Source organism: Taudactylus pleione, unplaced genomic scaffold, assembly GCF_031769625.1.
Source record: "Taudactylus pleione unplaced genomic scaffold, aTauple2 ptg001628l, whole genome shotgun sequence".
NCBI classification, from domain to species: Eukaryota; Metazoa; Chordata; class Amphibia; order Anura; family Myobatrachidae; genus Taudactylus; species Taudactylus pleione.
The window spans coordinates 1,494,435-1,516,424 of NW_028286025.1; the positions used below are offsets into that span (position 1 = coordinate 1,494,435).

At 45.6% G+C, this 21,990-nt stretch overlaps 1 protein-coding gene across 3 annotated transcripts in view; it reads right to left on the reverse strand.

Annotated features, from left to right (window-relative positions):
* Positions 1–2,005: 2,005 nt before the first annotated feature.
* SLC24A4 (solute carrier family 24 member 4) overlaps positions 2,006–21,990 on the reverse strand; it is a 170,311-nt gene continuing 150,326 nt past the window's right edge. For all 3 annotated transcript variants that reach the window (XM_088464303.1, XM_088464302.1, XM_088464304.1), the window contains 6 exons: positions 16,892–17,045; positions 10,826–10,992; positions 9,456–9,570; positions 8,256–8,368; positions 3,863–3,928; positions 2,006–3,008 (listed from right to left, as the gene is read on the reverse strand). In XM_088464303.1, coding sequence (XP_088320429.1) covers positions 2,856–3,008; positions 3,863–3,928; positions 8,256–8,368; positions 9,456–9,570; positions 10,826–10,992; positions 16,892–17,045 — 768 coding nt within the window. In that variant the 3' untranslated portion in view covers positions 2,006–2,855. The remainder of the gene's footprint in view (positions 3,009–3,862; positions 3,929–8,255; positions 8,369–9,455; positions 9,571–10,825; positions 10,993–16,891; positions 17,046–21,990) is intronic.

The window sequence follows — 21,990 nt, forward strand, 5'->3', positions numbered from 1 at the left end:
GTTTGAGCTTAAAAATTTAAAGCGGCAAACCCAGCAAGTTTTGCACTTATTAGTGGCGCTTTTCATTTTGAGCTCAAACCCACTGAATTGGCGACTTGCAAAAGCAGCCGTTTTGTAAATACTGTATACACCTAAAGCCGGGTACACACTAGACGATATCTCATCTGATCCAGCCGGATTGGACGAGATATCAGGCACATCGTCTGGTGTGTATCCTCAATCCTCAATGTCACTGACGATGCGCAGTCCCGCGCGTCGGCGACATAGCTAGTGAGAGCCATGCTGCCAAATGCATTTGCTGATGCAGACACCCAGCCGGGTGCCGTCGCTAATGACCTCAGTATGCACTAGACATCGCCTAGCATGTGCAGGCCTTTAGTCTATGATGAACTCATAGTGTGTGAAGAGGTTTGTTAACTACTTTACTAATATGATTCTACTTCTCCTTCATGCCCTCACCAAGTTTAATGTTACAAACATACAAATTTGAAATTCCTTCCTTAAATTTATTTTATACCAGGATGCCACCAAGTCTAGTAGCTCGGGAAGCATGATGAAAAACGGGAGTGTCACACATGGCCACACCCCCATACTGTGAGGCCACTCCTCTTTTAAACGCGCACACTCCCCTTCCCTTTTTTTTTGCAAATGGGAGGTAAAGATTGAATGCTATCACTTTGTATTTTATGGCTTATGGGGCCCATACACCTACACGATCAGCTTCCGATCCGTTTTACATCCGATTACCCTGCAGATCCGTCGGCACGTTTTTTTTTCTTTGCACAGGATCAGTCGTATGATCGATCCTGTGCCTCAGGCGCTCATTAGGGAATAGGGACAAACACTCATTGAAATGTCTGTATTGCCACACGACCGATCGCATGAAAAAAAAATAAAGCCACGTTCTGAACACGATACGATGGAACATCTGTGCTGCACATATGATCATAAGATACGATTGAAGGACCCGCGGGAGCGCGCATCGGATGAAAAAAAAATGCACGATTTCAACAAGACTGAATGTACGTCGAGTCGAAAATCGTGGGATCGTCTAGAAATGGCGTAGGTGTATGGGGGCCTTTAGTGTAAAAAAACCTATCTAGAATTACACCTAAAATTAAATTAAATCTATAGAAATCCCTACAGCTGTGGGGTCTCGGCAGCCCCCAACCATTCAGGTATTAATATGCTGCCACTTCTATAGTCCCACTTCATCCTATGATCACAGCCTTATGTTAGCTAACTTACATTATAAGCAATTCCTGGACAACGTGCATATATACAGCTAGCTAACAATGAAGGCTCCACTATAAAAAGCAGCTGACATTTAGAAGTAGTGGTCTGTGTTACAGGGCTTAGCGCATCTTCTCCTTAATGTTGTACTTCCAGGATTTATGCCCATATATAGAAGTTACAGACCAAGCAGGATTTGAAAGCTCCTCTTAAGCTAAGAGATTACTGTGACAGTTTCACAAACACCTAAAACACATGCACAAAGTGTGTACCTCACTGTGCACCACCAGTAACATGGGGAATTATTGTGATCATTCTGCTGGAAATAAATAGGTATGAAATGAGCATCATTTGTCCCTGTTGTTCTAGAAATATAGTGGCTGATGCACAGCTGGAAGTAAAGTGAGCAATGGTTGCCAGGTGGGGTGGGGAGTGGGTACTAATTACTCGGGGGCCCCTCTCTTTCCTGTCAGGGGCAGAAACCTGTGTCTCCCCAGAACAGCACACGGTGCAGCGAATACTATTTTTTTTTTGTAAGGAGGTGTGGTCACGCCTCCTTACATTAGGCCACACCCCCTGAAAGTACCAGGGCCCAGAACAGCTCTCTACGGCCCTGTAGGTTGCGTAAAAGAAACATGCGGGTGGGTTTGTAGCACATGAGTTAGCATTGCCTATACACCCATGCAAACAGTTTCAGAGCACGCACAGTGCGAATTCACAGAGCTGAATGTGTGAACTGCCAAATGACTGAAAACTCCTCACAATCTGTCGATAAACACAAATATTGTATTTGATATTGTGCATTTAAATAAAACATTCCTTTTTATAGACATCTCTTTATCAAATATCCTTTGATACAAGCACAAATACAAATAAGGTTATATTAAATGCTCTTTTAAAAGTCTTTGTAATACTGAATGTGCAATGGTCTTCAAACTCTCAGGTGGGGGTTTGATACCACTTACGTCCCATTATAAAAAGTGTGCTTTGCAGTTGTTTATAAGAGTGAAGGTTTAGTAACTTCCTTGAGGTTCATACAATATTATAGAAGAAATAGTTTTGTGTGCCGTACTCGCATCCCAGAGATACTTTTAGAAAACATGATACATCTTTTAAAAGGTCCCATGGGTTTGTTCGTCTGGCAGATTATACAAACGGTTCCACATAGAAAAAGATGAAATTGCATGTCATCTGCTGTACCGCTTATAGGTGAGCGGTTAAAATGTACACATTTACTTTGTGTATGATGTGCGATACATGTTCAGGAAATGTAACTGCAGATTACCAGCTGCGGTGCGCGGCAAGCGCCAAGCAATCGAGTGTCCTGTCCAAGGGCTTTCAAAACAACCTTCAGAATTTTTTATTTTTTTTTCTCATTATAAAAATAATCCAGCAGCAGTTTACACATCTTTGGAAGACGCTGGCCTCATTTCGGGTCGTGCCATTCGTGACAGTCTACCCGGCGAAGATAGAGTTCATCTTCCTTTACATTCTAGTAGAAATCAACTTTCCTGGCATCTGCGGCAGGGAGAGGATTTCAGGTTTTCCATAGGATGGCAGAAAATGATCTTGGTCGCTAGTTGGAACAGAGGTTTACTTGACTTCGGCCTGTGTATCAGCCATCAAATGTCATCCTGGCACATTGGAAAGTTAACGAAAGTGAAAACGTTGTATTCTATCAGTATGGAAACACACAGGAAGATGGCGTACAGGAAGAAGACGTAGAATCCCAGTTTCTTGTCCAGTTTCCACTTATTGACGTGCACACCGATGACCTGCGGGAAGAAAATGACGTTTTGTGTGGTGCAATAGAAGATAAGTTCTATATAACCTCTACTAGATAATGTAGATAGCAAACAGAATAGGACGGAGATAGTCACAAATTCGCTGGATGCAAAAACTCGCCATTTGCGAGCCTGATGAGATCAGTCCGACTTAGAAACCGCCCCTATATTTTCAACACAGTCCCTAAGGGGAGTAATTAATTTTGGCGCAATGTGCCGATGAACAGCAACATGATATACAGCCACACAAATCACGGTCGGCAGTCTTCGCAAATTTATCTGCGCACCTCTATGGATTGCGGCAAAAAAATAATTGTAGATACTGATAGCTGAGTGCCCAGCAATACAGTTCTGCGCATCCATCACAAGGAATTGAATTCCCCCTTGCGGTCTATATAAAGTTAAACCTATCCATTTTCTTTAGTCCTCTATGTCGCCTGTGCCCCTCATGCCCGACCCAACAATTACCAATACTGTGAGTAACTATGGGGTCTATTTACTAAGCAGTGTTAGGAGACAAAGTGAAAGTGATAAGGTGCCAGCCAATCAGCTCCTGTCATCTCACAGGCTGTGTTTGAAAAATGACAGTTAGGAGCTGATTGGCTGGTACCTTATCACTTTTCACTCTGTCCCCTAACACTGCTTAGTAAATAGACCCCTATTAGAGGTGGAAATACTGACTAGCTCCCCTAGAAGACAGTTTATAAACGCTGTAACGTGTTGCGGGAAGTATCCATCCGCCTCCTACCTCCTCCCGCTGTTAGACACCTCACTCCTCACACAGACTGCAGAGATATAGGTAGCACAGCTTAGCGTTACAGGTGTTCGGAATATTCAGTACTTACAGTAAGGGCCACAGATCCCAGCAAGAGTATGACTGAGTACACTAGTCCTTTGCTGTTAATTTTCACCTGTAAGAGAGAAGACACAAACAGTATTGTTTATCTGTGGATTAATCTAATTATTCCAAGAAGAACCATGTAAATATTTGGAAGCAGAGGATTAAATCACAAATTAACATTCAGTAAAGGGCCTTTAGTACTTTGAACGGGCGACATTTTGCTCTTAATACGGCTTGAAATCTTCTAGGCATGGATACTACTAACGGACAGACAGGGCTGTAGTGAGCCCCCGTACTATTGAGGGGGCGTGACTTAATCGTGGGAGGAGTGGCCATGCCCCCTCGGAAAAAAATAAAAATAAATTATTTGCAGGGCCGCAAAGCCCCCCCCCCAAGGACTCATTCTCCTGTGCTGTTGTCTGCTGGTCCACCCTGTATCCACTTTAACATCTGCGTCCATTGACCAGTTCACCAGTGCAGCCGTTTTGCTAAAGCTAGCACCGCACCGGTGAGCGGCAACAATCATTCCGTGTTCGAAGTCCATCAGATGGCGTAGTGTACCCATTATTTCATGAGTAATGCGCTTCATTAGTCCCTGCACAGCTTCGCCTTTCCGCTCGTCTACAGCCTCAGACATCCGCGGTCATCATTATCTGCAAATAGCTACTTTACGTAAAATCTCTTGGTGGTCATAATTATTTGGCCACTCGGTGTATTATACTCCCTATTATCTTTAACTTCCTTAAAGTTGAACTAAACTAAGACCAGAAAGCAATAACTTTAGCGCTCCACGCAAGGGCAGTATCAGTACTCGTATCGTACAGAAACCGTCAGGATTTCCACTTGCGCCATCATTTTCCCACGTGTTTCTTACCTGGGCTCCCACCTATTTTAATTACTGGCAAAGTACGTTTATTTCATTTATATAGATGGGATGTAGCCAAGAAAGGGTCAAGAATGGAGCAACGGTGTTTTGTGGTGATCTGAGGGGTGACAACTAAATTGGCGTAAGATGGCCTCATTACTTTACAACTGGGCGAACGCCTCCACTCTACCTTATAGGAAAATCCTCTCCCTAAACCTTGAAATAAATTCCATTTTCCCACTAACTGTAATCTCAATAAATTAGCAACATGTAAATGACGGGGTGCAGTGCTGGTAGGAATCGCTAAGAAAAGACGATGCTTGTTTCTCTGCATTATAAACTAAGGGTAATACCAGAGCCCTATAACAGGAAAGGAAACCAATTGGTACCATTGATTGGTACCATTGATACAATTGGTACCATTGATAAAAAGGATATGGTGAAGCCAGGTTTAACTGCCCGGGAAGTAGTTATTCTCCTATAGAGTGAGATCTCACATTACGGGACAAAGGCCCTGATTCAGAGCCGCTCGCAAAAAGCGAGCGCTCCCTCTGAATCAGGGCGGCCATTTTCTTTTTTAAAACCGGCCTCCTGGCCACTCGCTAAGCTGTGGGTGACCACCCACAGCTTTTGCGAGCGGCCAGGTGATGGGCTTGCGACGAGACCTAATAGAGCAGGAAGTAGGGCCAGTCAGCAGGGCCGTCCCGAAACGGCAGACATTCCTTCGGGAACGCCTCCGTTTGGCCAGCCACCCCCCCCGACCCGCCTACAAAACGGGGCGTGCTGTCGATCAACATCGACAGCCGCCTCGTTTGTAGCGAGCCCCGGAGTGCGCAGTGCCCCACCATCCACCCGCTTGCGAGCACATAGCGCTTGCGAGCGGGTCTGAATGAGGCCCCAAGTTTGCCCCTGAAGGCAAAGAATTGTTCATCAAATACATTCTGTTGTTTCAATGATTTCAAGTGCAACTGACACGTTTCATGAGTCGCAGACCACTTCATCAAATTAAGAAATACACTTTGGAAATGTAGGTTCTGACGTTAGCTGCCCAGGTGTTCACATAGAACAGGGATGGGGAACCTCAGGCGTGGGGGCTATATAAGGCCCGCCGCGGAATCATTTGGTCTGGCCCTCTGAGCTTTTCTCTGCTAGCCTCATTTGGCTAGTAGGGTGCCTAGAATGGTACCCTGGTGCCAGAATCTATGCAGCAGTGCTGCCTGGAGCATCCTCAGGATGCTCTGGGCATTGCTGTCATCAACGGCAATTGTGTCCCCGCCCCGTGTGACGTCACACGGAGGGGACGTGGCCTGCACTGGGCCCATGAATAATGATATATATATCAAAATGGCCCTTGGCAGATAAAAGGTTCCCCACCCCTGACATAGAATAATTAATGTGCAGCTGGAAAGAACTGTCCATATTGGCTATAACCAAGCAAATTACCTGTCAGCTACTTTAGCCTTGGATTAATAAATGAACATTGATTCTTTCATCAAATTGTTAGAGCACATTTAATTGCTATGGACAAGAAAAACACTCTTTGTCCTTTTTAAAAAACATCTTCTGGATAACTTGCGCCAATGGGAAACCCTTCTCTTTGCCTTATCCCAGGGTTTAGTGCTTCCTTTGAAAAATAAAGGTACAATTGATGAACTTTAGCACAAAACCAACTTTTGTTTAGAACTTTTTGACACTTTATGAGATCAGCGAAATCCAGTAACAAGAATAAAGTAGAGCGACAGTTCTTTAATGTAAGGCAGAAGAATACCTATCGGGATAAAAAAGATTCTTTAGGGCCGACAGATAAGTGACTCATCCGTGGCTACATCAAAGCCTGCAGGTTACATTTCTCTCACTTCAGACACATTTTCATGTACAGTACATCTAACTCAGCATCTGGCTGGGACCTTTCACGCTCACAATTTGACCTTTTTAAAGCACAAGGAGCTTTCTCGAAGCCCCTTTTCTATAATGTACTGTAGCAATTTTTTTTGACAAAAACTCAGCTGAATTTGTAGCTCAATCTGCCTCAAACTCTCATAAAAACTCTCACAAAAAATGACTTTTTATTTTCTGTTAGAGAGACGCTGCAGTTTTGTCAAAGGCTTTTCCGCTCTTGATGTGTAGATTTCCCGTGGGTCTTACATTGAGATGGAGAATAAATCATAAAAGCAAAGTAAATATATCATTTATAACGATAGACAATTTCTAGGCTGCAGCCACACTTCTTCTCCCCAGTCCTGGTTTTATTTGAGACCCCATTATCCATTCTGGATATCTGGACCAGAATAAGGTTTACAGCGGCCTCTGGGCAACTAACTTTTGGGGGCCCCTACCAATAAAATTGTTAATAAGATATGCTGGTGATGTAAATAAAATACTGCATAATGTGGCCCGGTTCATGGTATGCCACACATAATCCACAGTGCCCCCCTTATAGCTATGTGTGGGGGCCCAGGGGCGATCACCTCTAGCCTCCCTGTTGTTCCTCCAGCTCTGCTGGATGTGGACATAATAATCAGTATCAGGAACATGTCCAGAATGCTTGTTGTCTGGTCAACCTCAAACACCAAATCAGAAGCTCCTGTGAATACAATTTAACTTTAAAAAGTCCTGGTTCTGGAAGTTCATGATTGCAGTGAAAGGAAGACGAGGCGATACCTTGGCCACCGGCTACTTTGGGACTAACATACTCGCCTCTCAAAGATCAAACAGAGGAGGCATCTACGCATTTCACCATATGAGGAGAGTAAACCTCCACACACTGCTGACCTATACTGACATTCCACAAGGGGCATCCACCAGTAGGGAACATGGATGGTACTCACCCTGTAGGATACAATGTTTGCGAGGGATGGTCAGGCAAGTGTTTGAAGCAGAAATACGTGGGCACATGTTTTGCACACGTGATTCAATAGTTGTAAACATCTATGAAATTAGAGAACATTGTTTTTTCAAAGCAAATGGGGTATTAATACTTCCTGACCATGTGAGCGCTGCTGTTAGCATTCATGGTCCATCTAGCAGTCAGTAACTTTGAACAGCATTTCCACTGGTGGATCTCAGCAGACCGTGTGGATACTAAATGCTCACCCATATATTGTCCTAAGGGACATCCACATACACACATGTGATTGTGATAAAAGTTAATTTTACATTGACCCAAATATATGCTATAATCTGAACTTTTAATGACTGGTATCGGTAATTTGCCTCGATGTCACCATGCAAGTAGCCCCAATGAAAATCGTTGGCCCCATTTTTCTGACATGGCTGGAAATTCAGCCAACAGATGACGGCACACACTGGAGAGTGCTCACATGTGGATTGGAATAACAGTCTGGAAATGAATCTCGCTATGCAGTACCATCGGCATGCTGTGTCACCACTGTTTGGAGAAGGGGAACCTGGAAGGGGAACACCTGGCCTGAGGAAACGTCTGCCAAACAGATATCTGGGAAAAGTCTGATGTGACTTTGTATTGACGCTCAGGTGGCTTTTGAAGGTGTCAATATTGATTTACACAACTTACCGTGGATCCAGAGTGAATGACCATGGTTTGTAGTCCCCAGGGAACTCCAAGTCCAACGAGAATGTCAAAGACGTTGCTCCCTATAGTGTTAGATACAGCCATGTCCCCAAGTCCTGCAAAATAAAGGTACAATAAACTGCAAAAAGTACATACATGTTAGACTGTGTCATCTGCAACGTGCTTGTATCAACTTTATCTGAGGAGGAATCAAAGACATACAGACTGGAAGCTTGCAAGCATCTCCACAGGGGAGATGTATCAAGCCTGCTAAAGAGTGGAGATGTGGAGACATTCCCCTCAGCAACCAATCAGTTTCTAGCTTGCATTTATCAAGTAAATTCTATAAAATGATAGCTAGGAGCAGATTGGTTGCTATGGGCAACTTCTCAACTCTTTAGTGTTTGAAAGCAGTGAGCTCCTGCACTTTCTCCTCACTCTGCATACAGGCTGGGTACTAGAACCCAGAGGCTGCAGGGAGGTCCGTCCTCCAACCCGATGTGCTCCTGCACATTTGACTGCAGCCATTTTTGTAATCTGTGTATAATGACATGGTGGGAGGCAGAAGTCTCCTGAGAAACCCCAGTGTATACCTGCATAAAGCTGTTATAGCATACTGCACCACTACCTGCAAGCAGCATACACTAACCAGCTGGTGAGCTGTGTAGAACTCCGCTCTGCTCCATTACCAGTGTGCATGTAACAGTGAGTACGACTGTACCTGCTTAAAAAAAATGTTAGCTAGAATCTGATTGGTTGCTACAGTATGGGCAACTTTTACACTTGTCCTCTTCAGAAGGTTTGAGTGTGATGGCCCCAATAGCAATTAAATTATGGGATTACCTGACAATATGATAGTGTAATATGTAAATACTCCCAGCACCTCAAATGTGTTAAGCACGCTGTAGTGCCCCCAGTACACATTATGAAACACAGTAACCACAGGCCACATATGCCAGTGCCCCCCCAATGCTAGTCATGTAGCTATGTGTGGGGGCCCTGGGTCAGCGCCCTGGCTGCCTGTTGTTAATCTGGCACTGAGAGACCGCCAATTCTGTCCTGTAATGCCAGCCTTAGATTCCGCACTGGAAGATGTAGGAAAATAAGAGTGGAAACGATGATGAGACAAACAGAAAACCCAGGTGGGACAGCACAATGGAAATGACTGTAGAGCGAAAAGCAGGGGAGGTGGAGGCACAGTACCTTGTCTCGCTACTATCAGACTGGCCATACAGTCCGGAACGCTGGTGCCTGCCGCCAGAAATGTGATACCCATTATTACATCGGGAATTCCTAGAGTATAGCCGATAACTGTCACCTGTGCCGAAAGAGAGGAGACAGGTAACACCTAATGACCGTAATAAAATAAAACACCCCAGCGCCTGTTTAGTTCATATAAAGAAATGGGATATAAAAAAAAAAAAAGAGGCATAATTTTTCCTTCAATTTGACCATCCATAGATTATAACCAACTGCTGATAAAAATTATGTCATCTCATTAGCATGTAATGACCATAGGTCTGACCTCTTACTCCTCCCACCTGTGTCAGTGATGTCACTTCCAGAGAGCTCCAGCATAACACACATCTACTGGGCGGGATGTACTAAGCATCACCTACCGCCAGCTATCAGGTACTGTACATACCGGCAATCATGCTAATATTGCCGGTATGTACCTAGAAAATCACAAAGGACAGCTCTCCCGGTAAAAGCTGTCCTTTGCGATAGAGGGACTTCCAGGTTTATGACACAGAAGTCCCTCTGGTATTATTTTGCGCATGCACAGCAGGACGCGCACGCCGCGGGGGGAGCTGGGAGAGATGCGATTGGATCCCCCTCAGGGGTGCCATTTCCCACCGGGTCCAGAATCCAGAGTGTATCACATTCCGGAGTTTGGTACATATGAGAAATGCGGTAAAACCCCCAAGAACTGCATTTTCAGGGGTTTTACAGCATTTTTTTTACCTTAGTACATCCTGCCCATTGTCTCCAAACACTTCTGTTATTCCCCATAATTACACATCACATACCACTTCATCAGACAGCCCTGATAATCACCCAATAACCACAGCATTATATACAACCAGATATGTATAACAGTTTAGAATGGAAAAGGTTCACAGGGATATACCTGCCATATACAGAAAAGGAAGAAACACATCATGACACAGTTTATTCTCCCAGTCTCCTTAATAAACTTTAGATATAGGAGTCTATTCACTAAACCTTGGAGAGAGATACAATGGAGAAAGATAAGTCCCAGCCAATCAGCTTCTAACTGTCATTTTTTTAAACTGACAGTTAGGAGCTGATTGGCTGAGACTTATCTTTAACCATTTTATCTCTCTCCAAAGCTTAGTGAATAGACTCCTGAATGAGTTTCCATGGTAACAAGTTAGGCTCAGGCCTACAGTGGGCTATACACGGACCAAGTGAGCACCAATCAAGAGAATCCTTGTCCAACTTGGTCACATGTGTACGTTGCCACATTGAATGAGATCCGCCCACTCTCTTAAAACCTCACTAATCCACCCGATAATGATATGGTCATTATAAAAAAAATTATTACTCACCATCCAGACCATGATGTAGGAAAAGACAGCGATCCAGACAGTGGAGAGGATGAAGGTCAGCATGAAAAAGTTCGCCCAGCGCGGTTTACCACAGTTCGGGATAGTAAAATACAGGATACATATTAAAGGCCAGGAGAATGCCCACTTAAACCGGTTCACCCAGCCACCTAATGAAAGCGAAAAATGGTGTAAGCAAGATGCATGCGCCTTATAGTGTAGTGCAGTGGTTCTCAAACTCGGTCCTCAGGACCCCACACAGTGCACGTGGGTGGCAACCTCGCTGCCCCACGGTCCCTGCGTCTGGCTCGCAGACTGCCGTTCAGCTAGAATCGCTGCTATGGTGCCACCGGAACCATCCTCTGGACCCTCTAGACATGGTCACCGCAGCCTATAAGATGCTGAGGATGATCTGGGCTCTGCTCTTCCGGACGCTGGCGCACGTGGCCGGCACATGGCGCCATAACACATTGTTATGGTGCTTATGTATGTATGTATGAGCATGTCTACCAGCATTCACCTAAACATTTGTAAACTATTCAGAGGAATGTTTTGAAGGTTGCCAAAATCACCGTAATATCTCTTCCATGGAGTCTATCTGGGGGATGCCATTACTTCTGGGTTATGCGTAGTGAGCTGTGGTGTCAGGCACTAACTAATTGAAACTGGCTCCCGCCCACTATATAACCCCTCCCCTTCCACCATAAGCTCAGTGCAGGGGCGTAGCGAGGGCGGAGCCAGTGGAGCTCACATACGCTCTGCTGAGTATATATGGGATGGGAAGAGAGTAAGGAGGAGGAAGGTGGCACTTTGGGGGATCTGTAATCAATGTAGGCAACTGGGGTGGATGGGGTGGGGGAGGCGTTATATTACTGGGGAATACAGGAATAAGCCACAGGGGTGGGAACATATCATTACAGGGGGTTCAATTATTAAAGGGCATTCTATAAAAATAAAAAAAAATGCTCAAGGATTGGGGGATAATGAAGAAGAGGCTTTGTAGAGACACACCCACAGAGTGGCGCCAGACTCCCACTGCTGGTGTGCGCGGGGGGGCGCCATGACATGCACTTGCACCGGGTGCTGTGGCTCCATGCTGCGCCTCTGGCTCAGTCTATGTTTAACAAAGCCAGAGAAAGACCCACAGAAGAACTGAGAAACCAGAAACCAACAGGTATACAGTATGAAACCAAACAAGGGAGGGGTCCCGGCATCCCCCAGATGGACTCCAAGGAAGAGATTTTACGGTGAGTAAAAATCTAATTTCCTTTTTCATCCATCTGGGGGATGCCATTACTTCTGGGATATACCAAAGCAAGCCAATTAAGGGGGGGGAGATTCGGAACTGACCGCTCTAAAAAGTTTCCACCTAACACATGCGTCCTTCGTGCCAAATGTATGGAAGCGGTAAAAGTGTGTACGGATGACCAGGTAGCTGCTTTGCATAGCTGCTCAACCCAGGCACCGTGCTGCACAGCCCAAGAAGCCCCAACAGCACAAGTCGAGTGGGCTCGAATTGAGGCCGGAACCGTCACATTTCAGAACAAATATGCCGAATGGAAGAAGTGACCCATCTAGCGATGGAACCTTTTGAGGCAGGCCAGCCTCTTTATGGTGCATCAATCAACACCAACAGGGAATCTGTACGCCTCAAAGACGCAGTACGGTCCAAGTGAATGCGTAACGCACCTGCCACACCCAACAGTGCTACGAAAGAAGCTTAACATACTCACTGAATCCTGGTGAAAAGCTGGAAGGACAATATCCTGGTCAATGTGGAAAGCCGATACCACTTTCGGAAGAAAGGAAGGCTTAGTGCGTAACACTACCCTATCCTCATCCAAATAAAGAAATTAACCTAACTAAAAGCTAGAACCTAGCTAGTACCTTACTCCAAGGCACTAAAAACAAGACTGTGGTTATGGAGGAGGGGTTATATAGGGGGTGGGAGCCAGTTTCAATTAGTTAGTGCCCGACTCCACGCATAACCCAGAAGTAATGGCATCCCCCAGATGTGTGAAAAAGGAACTGTAGGAATTACTTCGTTTTTACACTTTTTTGTTGCATTTATTTTAGACTAAAATAATTGCCCAGAGCCATGATTCTCATCCTCACCTCTCCAGCAGGCGGGATAATTACTGGCCCAGCAAAAGAGATTAACGCACCTGTGCATGATTACAGACATCCACAAAGCATGGCCTGTTGGTGGTACTTGAGGACTGGACATGAGTACCGCTGGTCTGGAGTGTTTTCTTGTAATATAACAGATATCTGTAAATGTGTTGCTGCAGGAGCGTAAAGAGGCATCAGTGGAGCAGCATGGGGGCCTAGGTAGTAAATGCCCCCCCCCCCACCCCCCCTCCTTACGATTGCGATTCACAGGTGCTGGATCTGCTGCATCGGGAGTAGCTCAGCCACTAGGTAAGTGTAGATTGTCAGTCTTTTTGTGGTTATGATTCTATCATCTTACATGTCTTTAACATTTCATTTGCAATCATTGAATATTAATAAGATGCATGGTAGCTCCATATTCCCTGACACTGCATAGTTGGGTCATAGCAAAAAGCAGCAAGTGTCTGGGTCCTACAGAGAACACTCCACTCTTTATTGAGAAAACAGACTTCAGTGTCTACGCACAGGGACGGACTGGGGCTGTATATCAGCCCTGGCAGTCCGCCCTGCACTCACGTGTGAAGGGGCGTGGTTAAATCAAGGGGGCGTGCCGCGTTGCACGGGGGCTGGCCTCGCAGCACGCCCCCGTCTCTACCCGGCCCAGTACAGCCGCCGCCGGCCCATACACGCCTCCACCCCTTCCGTCTCCGTGATATCATAATGATTCTGCAGCCGTTGGGTGGAGGGCGGGGGACTCTTTCTCCCCCCCCCTCCTCGAGCCGGTCCTTAGGCTAGGGGCCCTTCTGGCATATGCCAGAAGTGCCCGATGACCAGTCCGGCCCTGTCTACGCATCTTCATTGCAGTGTTCACAATCTTACGTCTGCTACTATTATGCATCTATGCAGCCTCTTGTCCTCTATTATTCCAGTTCTTATCCCATGTCGATGGACCCTCATAACTGTGCTAATTACTAGCTGGGATACCCGGCGTTGCTCAGGTTGAAGTCTGTACCCTGAAGTACACCTGCAGCCTTCACAGTGCAGGCAGCGCATTCTCATACCGTTTGGAATGGGGTATATCAGGAGCAGACTGACTTATAGAACACAAATCTGTATAGCTTCCAAAATCACTTGTGTTTCAGGAATCACTGCAGAACAGAGGGGGTGATTCAGCTGCAGACGGACATGCTATCGCAGTTGCCAACATGGTAGCAGCCGCGATAGCTGTAATACGGTAATGCAGCAGTAGGCGTCAGGCCCCCTGCATGCATTACTGATCTGAGCTGCATCCAAGGACGCAGTATCAGATAATCTGCAATCCCTTTGGCCGGCTGAGTGACCATATGCAGCCCTGGAGCCGGCAGCCCCCCGCAGCAGGGCATCGCCAGGCTGCAGCTGTCGATAGCAACAGCTGCAGCGCGCGGAATGGTCAGGCAAACTGACCTTCATACATAGACCAGGCTATCGGCGCTGCTATCTTGTATAGCGCCCCTGTCATTTACCGCCCCCCAATTTTTTTTTTCTTTTTCTAAACTTTCTTGTGCTCTGCTGGGGAGCACACATGTCCGACCAGCCTCCGGAGCCTGAGGACGGAGCAGAGCGCCGGAGGGACTCGTCGGGGGACCTGCACACGCTGATACAGGTAAGTGGATTCTGCTATTCGCCACCTCACAGTGGCGAATAGTAACTGCATCAAATTCCGAAAATTCATAATTTTCGGAATTTGATGAATACCACAATTTCCACATCCCCATACTAATGTACTAATGTATGGGGAGTGTGGAAATTAACGCAGGGGAACTTAGCAAGGAGATATCTGTGATATCTCCTGTGCTAAGTCTGTTCATGAATACCAAAATAACGTTATTTAAGGAAAATGTCCTTAAAAACGTTATTTTAGTGTTGATGAATAGGCCCCAATTTCTGCTTCTCTTCACTGGAGAAGCAGGACCTGAACTCTATTACTTTGGCCGTGTGTCAATAAAGTTTGTTGGAAAAAAAAAACGTCTCTGCTTCCCCTGCCCAGGACGGGAGTCCGGAGACCTGAGTCCAGTCTCTGCCATACTGCCTACACCACCGAGGGGTGACTTAACATACACCTTCCTCAGCGACTCTGCTATTAGTAACAACCGCAGTAACCAGCTCCTGCTTCGTAGCGGTATGCAGGCGAAAAAGGAGCGGCTTTTACATTGTGCTAAAGTGCCCCTTTCGTACATAGGTCCCAGAGATCCTGGCCTCTCCAGTCCCCAACGGTAGCGGCAAGCCTCTGTTTTGGGAAACGGAGGCTGTCGCCGCCCGCTTCCCACCCAGACACGGGCTACATGAGGGTTCATAGATCCGTACTTCATAGGCACAATATGGGTTAGGTGCATGTGCAGATTCCCGATAATAGGAAACCTGCGCGATCCCTGCTACTGTGTCCGCAGCTAAATCATCCCCTGAAATCACTCAGCAGACCAACACTGAAAACCATGTCTAGCAGGGCGATCATCGGGAGGAATGCCGGGACTGGAATCCCTTTCCCTTACAGAAGGGGGGCCAGCCACAGTGGAACTGTGTGGCTGTGATCAATCTCGCAGTTTGTAATCTCCATATGCTAAGCTTTGCCAGGATCAAAGATTGTGGATTGATTATGCTGTTTGCCACAGTCTGAATCTATCGAGTGCTGAGCTGCTCATGAGCCTGCCAGAGTGTGACAGCGTGTGTATGAAGCCAGCCCCTCAGCCCCAGAACCTGTGTAATTTAGGAGTGCCCCAGTTTTATGGGATTGTGTGACAGTGTGTGGCCATGACGAAGTTCAAACCTAGGCAAAAACCTAGTCCTGGTCAAACTACACCACCATGCCAAATTTGGTGGAGCTAGGTACGTAACTCGTGGGGGAGGCTGTGAATAAAGGAAAAACAGACAGATAGACACACATGCTTTTTTACTTTTTATATAGATTATTTTGTGTCTATCTAACCTCACGTCCTTTATACATTTATTGTTTCCTGTCTACGTAACATCCCAAGCCCTCACATTTTCTACTGACTTGTCTGGGTCTTTGGGCCAGAGCTGTACACTATTGCAGCCGCAGCTGTGTTTTCCGTAGCTGTTGATGTGCAAAGATCTGCTACTGCAACAGCGGCCGGGACTTGTACTGAGACACCCGCATGAGCCACCGCAGCTGTCTGCAACTGCGTACTCATACGCAAAATCGGGCGCAGATCAGGCAAACATCAACTCCTTGAGTGAGTCTATGGTCGCTCAGTATGGCCGCAGTGGCTGATACACTGTCGCATCGCAGACGCAGGATGCGACTTGCCTCCGATCGAGACATGCCTGCGTTTTTAGCCGACATTCTCCAAACACTCCCTGCCTGTCAATCACACTGCGATTAAAGACTCACAGTGTCCGACTATGGTAATGCCCCATGACACATGCGCAGTGGCAAAAAATAATCGCTCCATTTACGAAAACATTAGTAGGGGTAAATATACTAAAGTGAGAGTTTTTAGAAGTGAGTTTTAAAAGTGATGTTGCCCATAAAAACCAGATTCTAGCTATTATCTTCTAGAAGGTGCTAGTTAAATGTTAAGTAGAATCTGATTGGTTGCTATGGGCAACATCACTTTTAAAACTCACTTCTAAAAACTCTCACTTTAGTAAATTTACCCCGTATTGTGTACAACTCTGATCGGGCCCCTATGTTACCTTATGTCTATTATTCCTTGTAACATTTATTCGTGTGTGTGTGTGTGTGTGTGTCCTTATGTCCTGTATTGATGTACTGTCTGTGAATATGTACCTTTACCTCCTCTATTAATTTTTCAATGTAACCACACATCTTTATTTTAGGAATACAATTCCTATATTGACTAATAACCTTCGTGTTCTCTGCTCATTTACAGTATGTGTACAGGCCTCCATAACCACATGTCCTCTATTATAGTATTAGAGATTACATCCGGAACTTACTGGGTACTGAGAATGGCACCAGATAGTTTGAGGAGTCGTTGTCTTCCTGAAAATTCGCTTTGTCCCCGTGTAATAGTCCGTTCTCCAGCAGCTCCTGCTTCCCGTCCAGCGTCAAGGAGCTGACCCCATTCGCAGACTGGAGGAGTCGCTGCCTCTGCAACAATAGAAGATGATAAACTCAGGAGAGGATTAAAGAGGTTCTCTACCTTTGGAGACTCCCGCCCCCCACCCCTATATAACAATATAGGAGGGTACCTCCGCAGAAGTCACTCACCTTTATTGCCTCATATAAGAGCACCACAGGTCCCTCAATATGACTTCTGGCGCCAGCAGCCGGGGAGAGCTTCCCAGGTATAATGTACTGGCCAATATGAAAGTCATCCACGGACTGTACACTAGTAGGCACAGCTCGTTGCTATAGAGATGTCCAATCACAAGTTGCAGATTGCTCTTTTGTTCTACACTAGGGTGTGGTATGATATGTCAGCATGCGGAATGGCATCACCATGATGTCAATATGTTGGGAATGTCGACGTTCAGGAGATCGCATGTTCAGAATGTCAACAGGTGACATGTTGACACCCTCAATGCCGACACTGACTTCATGTCGACATTTTCAAAAGTGTGAATGCTGACCGACTGGGTAAGCCTAAACCCTGTATTGCATGTGTTGACTTCGTGACTGTCCGCGTTCACAATGTTGACATTTTTGAACATGTCGTCATTACGTCGGTGACAACATTGTGGGCCGTCGACATGTTATCTGTTGATGTTCTTAACATGTCGGCACCCTGAATAGTGACATTCAGACCATGTTGACATTACGGTGGCGGCAATTTGATTGTCGACATTCTGAATGTCGACCGCCTGAATGGAACCCCCTATGCTATAGAATACTTTGCAAGTTCCCGGGCTGCTAACACCAATGGCCATTTCGGAGTATCTGCTGTTCTCTTTGTGCAAGTGACTGGACTGTTGCACGTTGTGAATGTAATGATGGGGAGGGGTGATCCGAGGGTGGGACATTATGTGAAATATCTAGAAGAAATGTCCGAGATGTACAGACACATTTAGTACTAAGGTTATTATTGTTTAGGTATACCTTATACCGATCGCATCTCCACTTGTGAGGGATAACTGGGATATAACAGATGTTCTCACATAGGGTCTGATTCAGCAAGGATCGTAACTGCGATTACACGTGCAATCGGCCGATTGTTTTGATCTGCGCTGCGGATGCATTGCGGTGCGCGAACTAGCCACTGCGATGATCTGTGAAATGCAGGCGTGCCAGTGCGTTTGAAAGCCGCTGCAGGGGCGTGCATAAATTAGCCACTGCGATTCTGTATGCAGCTTGAGCACTTATAGCGTGCGATGAGGTTAGCAATTCCTGAGTAAGGTCAGAGCTTGTGCAAGTGTGCGTGAGGCTGCGATGGTACTCGATGTTACCGATGGTTTCGCAGTCTTGCTAAATATTACGGCTGTGTGTAAGGTAAGGTGGGCGTCCCTGTGTAGTGCTGCGATGGCATCGCGGTCACAATGGATTAGCATGCTATCGCAGCGAGACTGCGTGCGCAATCGCTATTGCATTCGCAGTTGCGATCCTGGTTGAATCACGCCCATAGCCAATGTTCAGTGAGGAGGTGTTACAGTAATTGCGGGCTATGGACAGAAGCATAACTACGCCAGGGGGCATCATTTGTACCTAATATAGGCTCAATGGTGATGGTGGCTAGTGGCAATCCAAGGGGCTGATGTATCAAACAGTGAAAAGAGTGGCGAAGTGGACCAGTGGGGAAGTTGCCCATAGCAACCAATCAGCTTCAAGGTAGCATTCATCAAGTATATTCTATAAAATTATAGGAAGAGTATATGGTGAATAGAGCAACTTCTCCAATCTTTTCACTGCTTCGATACTCGTACATCGCCCCCCAAGTGTATATATTGGGGCTGGGTCACTGCATACTAGTCTGGACACGGGTAAATATGTGCATAGAAATGTTCTTTTGCCTGCTATACACCTTTATTAGTAACAGTGATCCAATTCTGCAGGTTATAAACCTTATTAGGTTAGATGCAAAGATTCAACCTTGAGCAAATATTGACCTATGGTGGAGGGTGCTGTGGGGAAGGCATTAACTAGAAGACAAACTAATGGTAACAATTAACTACCCCGTATAAGTGGTTAAGTGGTTGAGAGGTCAAATTAAGACCAGGAAAGGGAGGGCACTTTAAACACCCCTACACTATTAAAAAGTTTTAGAGAGCTGTCAACTTTTTAAGCAGAAACGAAAAGGTGATTTTCATTATTATTAAAATAAAGGAAAAAAAATAAAGAAACGCAAAAAAAATAATAAGTAAATAACAAAAAAAGAATTAAGATACGCGTTTCGTCTGCAAGTCAGACTTCTTCAAGGGGATCCCTTTGAAGAAGTCTGACCTGCAGACGAAATGCGTTGGGGTGCCACTATCCATTGACACCTCATGTGGACAGATAGGCGATTTATATGTTTTTAACATTGTATGTACAATACCTATCGGTGGATGGAGTTCCACAATTTAATATTCTATCTTAATTGTTTTTGTTATTTACTTATTATTTAATTTTTTTGCCTTTTTTATTTTAAAAATAAAAATACTTTCAGTACAGAAAATTTGTCTGGGTTGTGAACATAATATATGGGATTTAACCCTGAACTAGAAACCATAAGCACTAATAATAATATTGGATTTTTAAAGGGGGACAGAAAAGTTCCTAAAGATACGCACAATGTTATGGTTTTTTCCCTGTTATATTTCCTTTTCTATACATAAACATTTTACTATCTAAACCGTTTTGCCGCAACAACCGAGGATTTTAAAGACAAAAAAGATAAGCTATTATTACACCTTTTTATATCAATTATATTGTGGATAACCATTTTTAAAGCACTGTCAGGCGCTGTGTATCTCTTGCTTTAAATGATCTTATTTATAAGTATGAATTACCACCATACTAAATATTCAAATATAGCCACCAACTACTTAAAAGTGGGAGTGCATAGCAGTTTTATGTACACAATTTAATATAGGAAGCAGTGTATTTAGAGCCTACTGAATTTGTGCCACTCAAACTAAAAAATGCAATGAAATTATGATCATTGGTATGATATGGTATGGTATGATATGGTATGCCATCAAACCCTGTGGTTAACTGCAGTTTCAGCATTCTCACAGAGTGAGATTGCTGTCACTCAGAAAATGGTGGAGCTGCTATTTCACAGAATTGTGTGCTCATTGGAATACACACATGCAGTCTATGCAACTGAGGTCTGAGCAGAAGATAAAGTTGCACAGATGGGATAAGAGTGGAGTGGATGTGGGAAGAGACAGAGTGGTGTGGATGGGGACATAGAGACATGGAGAGAGGGTGAAGATTAAGCAGCACTGATGGGAAAGTGATGCAGATGCGTGGAAAACAGTGGTGTGGATGTAGGGGACACAGAGTGGCACAGTTTGGGAAAACACAGCGACATGGATGGGGGGTACAAAGTGGCATGGATGCTGGAGGACAGAGCAGCGCAGATGGGTAAAAACAGATTGGTACTGATGAGGGAATACATACTAGCACAATGGTAGAACACACATCAGTAGAGATTGGGGAAGACATATTGGTGCGGATAAGGGGAAGACAGATTCCCATGGTTGACATTGGGCAGAGTGGTGCAGATACAGGAATAAAGAGCGGCACAGATGAGGGGAAGATAAAGTGGTGTGACTAGGGGGAAGGTGGTGGTGCAGATGAAACAGAGTGGCATGAATGTAGTAAGACATGGGAAGCGGGGATGGGAAAAGACAGATTGGTGCGGATGAGGGAATAAAGAACTAGCACAGATAGGAGACCACACAGCTGTGGAAATTGGGGAAGATAGAGCAGCATGGAGGCACAGATAGTGTACATTCATAGACAGAGTATGATAGTTTTAGCTATTAGGGAACTAAGGGCCTGATTCAGACCCACTCGCGAGCGGCTGTCCGCTCGCAGGTGGGTCGATGGTCTGCACTGAGCATGCGCACGACGGAGGGAGCTCCATCGTGCGCATGCGCCAGACACGACGAGCGAAGGACTTTCCTTCGCTCGTTGTGTCCGATCAAAGGGGGCGTGCTGTCAATGTTGATTGACAGCACGCCCCCTTTGGTGGGCGTGCCGGGGGCGTGCCTCCCTGACGGGGGCGTTCCCACGGGAACGCCTCCCGTCAGAAGCCGGCCCACTGACATCACTAGTGATGTCAGTGGGAGTGATTTTGGCTCTGATAGAGCCAAAATCACTCCGGAGTTTGCGGTTGAAAACCTCAACCGCAGACTCCGGCTCGCAATTTCGATGGTCGCGATGGTCACGACCATCGCGGCCATCAAAATGCACGCTCGTATAGCCTGTGGGTGGTGACCCACAGCTATACGAGCGTCCAGGAGGACGCTCCATGAAAATGGAGCCCGGCCCTCATTCAGAGCGTGCGCTCTGCTCAGAGCGTACGGCTCTGAATGAGGGCCTAAATGTGTATTCTGAATGAGATGGATGTATGGAATGAGAAGGATGTTGGAGCCCAGTGGGATTGTTGTGCTGAACGAATGGGAAGATTGTTGGCACTGAGTGGGTTGTGGGAGCCACATAACTGCTCAGACCTCAGTTGCATAGACTGCATGTGTGTATTCCAATGAGCACACAATTCTGTGAATTAGCAGCTCCACCATTTTGTGAGTGACAGCAATCTCACTCTGTGAGAGTTCTGAATCTGCAGTTAACCACAGGGTGTGATGGCATAACATATCTGTATTGCACAAGGAACACGTCCATTAAGGCGTCAGCCTTAATTATCATAATTTCATTGCTTTTTTAGTTTGAGTGGCACAAATTCAGTAGGTTTTGTGAAATTTCAGAAAAGCCGAAATCGGCAAAAAAGTTTCGCCGATGACGTCATTTCGCCAGGCAGAAAAGTATCGCCGTATTAAAATTGAAAGACTTTCCGCCTAGGTGGAAAGTCAATGCAATGTAATAGGTGAAAAAGTTTTGCCTATGAATAGCAGGCGGAAAAAAGTGCAGAATTGAGGATTTGGGGTGC